Source organism: Dipodomys spectabilis, unplaced genomic scaffold (genome assembly GCF_019054845.1).
Source record: "Dipodomys spectabilis isolate Male_0828 unplaced genomic scaffold, ASM1905484v1 ptg000171l, whole genome shotgun sequence".
NCBI classification, from domain to species: domain Eukaryota; kingdom Metazoa; phylum Chordata; class Mammalia; order Rodentia; family Heteromyidae; genus Dipodomys; species Dipodomys spectabilis.
The window spans coordinates 2,513,863-2,522,500 of record NW_024870848.1 but is presented as its reverse complement, the minus strand read 5'-3'; the positions used below and the strand labels follow the sequence as shown (position 1 = coordinate 2,522,500).

General features: G+C 64.1%; 1 protein-coding gene across 1 annotated transcript; it reads left to right on the top strand.

Moving 5' to 3' along the window:
* Nucleotides 1–3,903: 3,903 nt before the first annotated feature.
* Nucleotides 3,904–5,957, top strand: LOC122119508 (WAS/WASL-interacting protein family member 2-like). The gene is made up of 3 exons (XM_042693543.1): nt 3,904–4,169; nt 4,912–5,719; nt 5,819–5,957. Exons 1-3 carry the CDS (start codon nt 3,904–3,906, stop codon nt 5,915–5,917), a joined length of 1,173 nt encoding a protein of 390 aa, XP_042549477.1. The 3' UTR covers nt 5,918–5,957.
* Nucleotides 5,958–8,638: the final 2,681 nt, after the last annotated feature.

The window sequence follows — 8,638 nt, the reverse complement described above, 5'->3', positions numbered from 1 at the left end:
GGAACCCGTGGCCGGGGGGGGGAAGGGTACCGCACCGCACCCAAGCGCGGGGGCACCGCATCACCGACACCCCGCCTGCCGGCCCGGCGGGCACGGGAGCGGCGGCGCGCACACACGGACGGGGAGGAGCGCCAGGCCCCTTTCTCCGCCCGGAGGCGGCGCGCCGACGTCCACGGTCCAGCCGGCCAGCCGGCCAGCCGGCCGGGTCGCGTGTGGCGCACACCCGAGCGGCCGGAAAGCCAGGGGCGACGCACACGACGCAACGCACGCCACACGGCCACGGGGGGGGTCTTTTCTCCAACCTCCCTCAGAAGCCGGCCCGAATTCACTCGCTCGCACGGACGCGGGGGCCGAGCGCACAGCGACCCGCGCCGCCGCGGACCGGCGGTGCCGGCAGGGGGTCGGGGGTCCGCGGCGACGACCCGTCGGCGACAAGTCACCGGCCAACGGCGGCGGCCGGAGGCGGCGGCAGGGACCCCGGGAGGCGGGCGACACCAAACCCAACGCACGCGAGCACGCTCACACGCGGACACCGCCGGCACAGAGCGGACAGGGCCAGGCACGGGAACCGGGGTCGCGCCGGGCACGCGGCGGCGACACGCCGAGAGAGCACAACACCCCGGATCCGGGACAGGGGCGGGGACGAAGCCACACGGCTCGAGACGGAGGAGACGATGCGATGCGGGCAAGCCTACGCACGGCAAAGCGGGAGGGAGGCGCGGGAACCCGGGACAACATCGCGCAGGCACGCGAGGCGGCACCCAGCGGGAGGAGGCACGTCGTGACGCCGGCTTCGGGCCCCTCGGACGGCCAACTCCCGAGCGAGGGACGCACGCGGGAATCTCACCACCATCGCCCCCGTGGCGTACCGGCGGTCCCGCTGGCAGGAACCCTCGTCGTGAGCAAAACCCATCCGGGAAGACCCTTCAAAAGCCACCGCCGCCGCGACGACGTGCCTCCCCCACACCGGGGGAGCAGCCTCACGAGCTGAGCGCCGTCCCCCCCCCCAAGAGAACACCAACACAACGCCCGACTCGACCGTCCGCCGGTGGCCGGCCACCAGGCCAAACCGGCGAGGATCGCGGAAGGCTGATGCGGGTGAGGAGGGCACGCCGGAAGCACAACAAGAAGAGCAGCGGGAGGGTCACCGGGTCGGGTCACCGGGGCGAGAGGCGAGTGAGCGAGCGGCCACCCCCTCACACGGGCGGGTGGCGCAGCCGCAGACCAACGGGGAGGTGGGACCTTTCCGGGCACAGCCGGCACGCCAGGTAAACGAACGCGGGATCTCACCACCCCCAACTCCGGGGCGGTCCCGCGCAACGCCTGGGACACCGAGCCGGCCGACCAGCGGACCGGAAACCCCCACCGCGGCAGCGGCGGGCCCCCCCAAAAGAGGCCCGAGAGGGAAAAGGCAGCTCTCGCACACACCTCAAAGACCCCGTGAACGCCCGCGGAGCCGCCCGCGCCAGCAGGGCCCCACCGCCTCCATCCACACCACACCGCCGGGCACAGCACCCATCATCGACCGCCTCTTTTTCGGCCGCGTGAGCAAGGGCCCACACACACCGGGATCCTCGGCTCCGGGGGGCCAGAACCCCCCCGAGCGGCGCACCACCACGGGCACGGCGGCCCCGGAACACCGCGGGGCCCAGCGCCCGCACGGCGCCGTCGTCGCCAACGGGCGGCGGCCCACACAGACGCTCGGGAACAGCGTCGCCAGGGGCCGGAGGGGGAGGGGGACGGGACCCCCAAAATCCCCACGGCAACCCAAGCACGAGGCCGGGAAGCCACACACCACACGCCCTCGCATCGCGACCCGGCACGGGCTCCAGGCTCCGCCACTCGACACACCGCACGCGAGGCAGGGGCGGGGACGGATCGGGAACGTCCTCCACTCACCACACCAGACGACGGCCCGGGAGAGGTCCCGCGGGACCCTCCCCCAGCTCGGAGGGGGGAGGCGCGGGCACGCAGTTTACCGACGCGGGCAGCCACTAGCGCTCAAAAGCGGGGCAGGGAGCGGCAGGGCCGCGGGAGCCCATCGGGGGCGGGCCCCCGCCAACCCAGCAGCGCACGCCGCTTCCCGAACGAGGATCGCTAGAGAACCTCTCCTCACTCTGAGGGTGGCCCGCACCCAACCCCGACGGGAACCCCGCCGGGAACCAGCACACATCAGAGGCGTCCATCCTTCCCACCACGGGGGGCAGGGAGGGGTGGGGCACAGGGGGGGGTCTGCGGCAGCAGCAACACCAACCCTGGTCGGTCGGCCTTGCCGTGCGGGGCCAGAGCAAAGTCGCGCACACGGGCGGGAAGCCCGCACGGGCCCCGCTCGCCTCCCACTGCAACATCTCAGGTCCCCCGGTGCGATGAAAGCCAGGTGACACGGCAGGGAAGACAAGCCAGGACCAGGGCGGCAGCTCATGCGGGGAAGCCACCGCCCAGCGCAACAAGGGAAGAGCGCTCCTCTGGGGAACCGCCTCGACCCCCCCCCCAGCAGAGACGTCAATCTCAACGGTAACTTCTCACTCGCACAAAAGCCCCACGAACCCGAGGTCGGCCGGGACACACCACGGGCAGCAGGCTGGCACAAGGCAGCGGACAACGCCAGGATCGGGAACGACACCACCACTCAGCCTCAGGCACCTGAGAGAACCAACCGGGAGCGTTCCGGGAGCACCGCAAGAGGGCAGAGCGCGAGGCGCGGTTTTTCCACACCACACAGCACGGGCAAGCACGGAGCACCGACCCTCCCTCTCCGCGGAGAGAGCCGACCCCCGTGCCGATAACGAGTCACGGGAAGAGAGGAGCAAGATCAGGGCGCCCCCCTCCTCCAGCGTGTACAAGTCCCCGACCTCACGGCGAGGGCAGGGAGAGCGCAGCCGGGCCCGGTTGCCGCACCCCCGCCTCCCCGCACACCACCGGCGCCGGCACGGTGGGACGGGTGAGGGCAGGGGCCCACGGGCAGAACGAGAAGAGCGGTCCCATTCGCCATGAATGTCCGTCCCTCGCCTGGCGCAGCTTAGGCCCGGGCCCGAAGGAGATCGCAACGTCACCACATCAATCACACCGAGGGGGTGGGAGAAGGCAGCCACGCGGCACTCGGGAGGCGGTGGCCCAGGGAAGCTCGGCTCCTGAGAGGGCCAACAGCCTGGGGATAAAAGCGTAGCCAGGACAGACACCCTTCCGTGAGTAAGGAGCGAGGTAAAAAGAAAAAGAAAAAAAAAAATGAAAAAAATACCACGGGGCTTAAGCGTCCCTGGCACTCGGGATAACCAGGACACCTCTGCCGGGCACAGGACCGAAGAAGCTAGAAAGGGAGGAAAAAAAAAGGAAAAAAAAAAAAAAAAGAAAAAAAGCCACGGACAGCGCTCGGGAGGTAGCGCAGCTCAGCGGCCGACCAGGCCCGCCATCGGGAAGCGGCAGGTCGGGGGAGTTGGAGCTAGGGGCGATAGGAGGAAGGAAAAAAAAAAAAAGTCACGGAGGTCGGGCGAGCCCAACGGCAGAACGGGGATGCCGCACACGCAAGAGTCCGGACTCGGCGGCCGGCGGCCCCCCCCCCCTTTTTCCTCCTCAAGCCGGCCACGGCGAGGGAAGCACACCGTGCGGGCCCTACCTATGCACACCCCAGGCAACCAACCACTCTCCTCCTCAGCGTGCCGAGGCAAGGGCCAGAATCCAGCACCGGGAGCGGGGGAGAGATCAAGGACGACGGGACTCACTCAGCCGCCAACCACCACCACACCCACGAGCCACCACAGGGACACAGGGCCTGCCCAGGGCAGCGGGAGCCCAGGGTGTGAGGGGAAGGACAGGGGGACCCGGACCGGGAAGAGACGGGAAAGGCCCGGCACACAGCATCCGAGAGAGCCCCCAGAGACCCGCTGACAGCCACCGGGACACAGCATGCCAGCACCCTCCTGCAGGTACAAAATCCTCACGTCACCACGCCAAAACCAGGTCGTCAGGCAGGGGCGACAACTCGCTGGCGACAGGGACCTCTCGGAAACCACATCAGGGACACCTGTCCCCAACACGTCCCCAACAGAGCCAGACACGGAACTCTCAGGGACAGCTGGTCGACCACATAAGGCGAAGACAGACGAAGAGCCAGGGCGGGAGCGGGGTCAAGGGACGCTCCCGCCCCACTACCTCGCAGGCACACACCCCGGGTGTGCACGGGCTCACCGCACGGGCGGTACGGGGAGCCTTCCCCCGGCAGACGCGAGGCACCCACTCCGAGAGGCACCCAACCACCACACCCACACCGCGCGGGGTCGGTGGTGAGCGCCCTGCCGCCAGCACGCACACACCCGGGACTCCCGGGCTCGGGTCCCCGACTCCCGAGGTGCTCCCTCCGCCTCGAGTTTTCCCCTACGCAGGGCCCACCGGGCAAGTCCCCGCAGATGGTAGGTAGGTCCCGGCCCCGAGGCTCGCCTCGGCCGTGCCCGCGGCTCCTCCCGCCGGAGAGGTCTGTCCTCCGGCCTCCGGGGCCGTGGAGGAGGCCGTGGAGGGAGGCCACACGGGGCCGGCGACCCAGGCCCTCGCTCCCGGCACGCGCCAAGCGCTCACTCGGAGGTGACTCCGACGACCATCCTATGTCGGGGATGGGGGGGGCGTAGGTCCCGGCCCCGAGGCTCGCCTCGGCCGTGCCCACGGCTCCTCCCGCCGGAGAGGTCTGTCCTCCGGCCTCCGGGGCCGTGGAGGAGGCCGTGGAGGGAGGCCACACGGGGCCGGCGACCCAGGCCCTCGCGCCCGGCACGCGCCAAGCGCTCACTCGGAGGTGACTCCGGGGAGGGGGGGGGGGGTCCGAGTCCGGGCCGGGACCGGCCCCACCACCTATCGGCTCACCCGGGGACCCTCTCCCCCGACTCCCGAGACGTCCCTCGTACTCTCCTTTTTTCGCCCTCAAAGACCAGAGTCCAGGGAGGGGAGGAGGACAAGGCGTCGGGCCCAGACAGAACTACTGGTCGACCCGACAAAGCTGCCACCCCCCGCACAGACCGGGCACCGAAGAGAGAGCGGCGACGCACGGCCCCACCCCGCGCTCGCCTGCGGGCGCAAAGTCCGACAGAACAGCCGCCCCGGCGCCACAGCGACACCACGGCGACAGTCGCGCCCGGCACCCGGCAGAGGCCGGGCCTCCGCCCGGCTCGCTGCCGCCAGACCTCCTCCTCCTCCACTCGCTCGCTCGGCTGAGAACGAGGGGACTGTCATATCAAAGCGGACGCCAGGGGGAGCACGACAACCGCCTTCCAACGACCGACTCCACCGAGCCGCCGTACCCCGGATCGGCGCGCGCCGGCCGGCTCTGAGCTCCGGAGACACAGAACACGGAAACAAATCGCCTCACTCACCACCGCCACGCACCGAGTGGCACAACCTAGGTCAGGACCTGCAGCCGGGTCCTCTCTGCGACCTCACGAACGACACCAGAGCCACCAGAGACCTAGACCGAGATCGAGCCGCCGCCGCCGCCGCCGCCGCCGCCGCCGCCGCCGCCGCCGCCAGCGACCAAAGTGAAACCAGGAACCAGGACGAGATTCGCCCGAACGGAGCGGCCCGAACCCGAGAACCGGGAAGCTGGGATCGGTCCCAAGCAGGAAGGGGCGGCAAAGACGGCAGGCCCGCACCACGAGAGAAAACGAACCGGCCACCCGCACGACCTCCGCCGCCCGTGGCAAGACCCCCACCCCCGCCCAACATGGCCAGAAAAGGGCAAGTGAGCGCTCGTCCCACCGTCTGCCTGCCCGTCTTTTTTTTTGGGGGGGGGGGGGAGTGGGGGGGGTTGTTTGTACGTTTTGTTTTCTTTTTCCCCCAGATGGAAACCAGAAAGAGAAAAAAAAAAAAAAAAAACTCCCAAAGATGGGTCGGCTCCAGCAAGAGACGAGCCGTCGGGAGGCACCCCGCTCACTTGTGAAAGTCCGCTCCTCGCCCGCCCCACAACACACTCCCTCCCCCCGCCCCCACCCGCCACCCCTCACAGGCAGGGAAAGGGCAGGGGGAAGGCCAGAGAGAGGTTTCTTCTAACACACAGAGAGTAGCTACGTCACGCACACAGGTCTGGAAAACCACGGTGACCGTGCAATGGGAAGCATGAGTCCACTCACCCATCACCGAATGACAGGAAAGCCAAACGAGAGCCGCTGCTGGCTGGGTGGGGAAGGAAGGGGAGGTGGCACCCGTGTGACGCTTATCCCCGGGCACCGCACCGGACGGAACGACCTTCTCACCGGTTCGTACTCTAGCCTGTCCAGACAGCTAGCCTTTTCTAATAGGCTCTGCCACTCTCTCTCTGGAGCAGGATTCGGGGCATGAGGCGATGAATCTAAACCCTACACACAGGTGTCGGAGGGTAGAGGCATCATCACTCACATGCCTGTGGTGGAGGACCTGGACCCGAGCGTGGCGGTGCACAGTGTGTGTGTGTGTGTGTGTGTGTGTGTGTGTGTGTGTGTGTGTGTGTGTGTGTGTGTGTGTGTGTGTGCGGGGCTGGGGGGAGGGCAGGTAGGGAACCCTAGGAGGAAACACAGGGAGAGACGAGGGGCCCCGGCCCAAACAGAGTGGAGGCGTCAGTCAGAGGGGCGATCCTATCGCCCGGGGGTGAAGCATGGTTAGAACCCACAGGCCCGGCGGGCGTACTTCTCTTTGGAGTTCGCACTGGGAACATACGCAGGCACAAGTGCCCCAGCACACACATCGCATCACAGACGGGTAGAGAGGCAGAGCCAGGGGTTCAGGCATGGCAAACACTCTATTCCGTCAACACACACACACACACACACACACACACACACACACACACACACACACACACACACACACGTTACGGTGTGTGTACAGTATCCACAAGGTAAAAGTTTATTCATCCATTCCCCAAAGAATAAGAATAAGATTATGTCAGACAGAGGGAAGTAGATCGACGGACTAGGAGCGCGAGGGGCGGGGGGGGGGGGGGGGGGGGGGAGGGGGTTGCCGGCGGCGGAGAAGAACCTAGAACAGGTGATGCCAGGGGAAGACAGACCGGCGGAAAGACAGACAGACAGACCGACCGACCGACCGACCAACGGCACGGCACGTGTTTTCCCTCCTATGTGGATGCTAGACCTAAACTATAACTGGACATGGTAAGCTACACAGCACTCCGGGCAAACAGAGTGTGTGTGTGTGTGTCCCCGTGTGGGTGACACACATAACGTCCTTTTGTCAGAAGGTGTAACTTCTCTGAGCATTTAAGATATTGCAGAGAAGACATAAGACGTGATATCCCTAAGTGGCACGACTGTGAACGTATTATCACAACCGGACCTGTTAGGATTAAAGCTGGAATTAGGAGGACAGAAACGTACCTGTCATTATTACAAGTATATTTGGTTTAGGATCTTTCAAAACACATTGATGTATCCTTCTGGACACCATGGTCTAGGACCACACCAGTAAATAGCCACTTCAAAGCCAGATCATCGGTTGGATACGTTTCAATTGGTTTATAGTGGTTCATATTGCAAGTGATTCTAGAGAAGACAGAGAAAAGAGAATAGCGGGGGATTGTCCCTTGCTGTTGGGTGTGGGGTGGGGTGGAGAAAAAAAAGGATTAATATTAGGCACAGATTGGATTCTTAGAGTGAAAACCATGGTGAAAATGGAATGGGAAGCAAGTTTACTCACCAATCATGTAATCATTGTCCTAGTTCTCCAGACAGGTTTTAATAATCTTTTCAGTACTGGTGCTCCAGCCACTCTAGAAAGCATACATGTAAGCTTCCACTGGCGCTAGACTTTACATACTAATTGTAGTCTTGCGCGTCTTCTCACAACCCAGCTTCTCAATGCCATAATAACAGATAACTGGGGAGCCACTTTAAAAAAAATAGCCTCCCATGGGCTAGGAAGGCGGCTCAGTGGTAGAGTGCTTGCCTTGCATGCCTGAGGCCCTGGGTTCGATTCCTCAGCACCACATAAGCAAAAAGAAAAAAGCTGGGAGTGGCGCTATGGCTCAAGTGGTACAGTGCTAGCCTTGAGTTGAAGAGCTGACAGACAGCATCCAGGACCAGAGTTCAGGTCCCATGACCGGACCCTCCCCCCCACAAAAAAAATAGCCTCCCAGGAAATACAGGAGCTATTTAGTCAGCTTGCCCCGCCCACACCCAGAAGGGAAAAGAGAGGGTGAGTGTTAGCCTAGTAGGGGGGCAGAGTTCCTCAGGTAACTGAGATAACTTTTGTCTTGTAAATGTAGTCATGGCAACGACTTAGTTGCAGTGTTGCTTAGGACCTTTTAGAAGAAAATGGAATTCCAAGAAGAGAAGGACTGTTATCAGGAAATCTAGGCAGGAAGCCTCTCAGAGAACTACCTTTTGCTAAGGCCAAGGCCTATGTTAATGACTGCGTAAGATGAGAACACCGCAAGAAAGCAATCTTAAGGTAGTGTTCTATACAGAATATGTATATATATATATACAGCTTTTTTTTTGGGTCCTGTCGTGGGGCCTGAACTCTGGACCTGGATGCTGTCCCTCAGCTCTTCAGCTCAAGGCTAGTGCTCTACCCCTTGAGCCACAGCGCCACTTCCAGCTTTTTTCTTTTTGCGTATGTGGTGCTGAGGAATCGAACCCAGGGCCTCAGGCATGCAAGGCAAGCACTC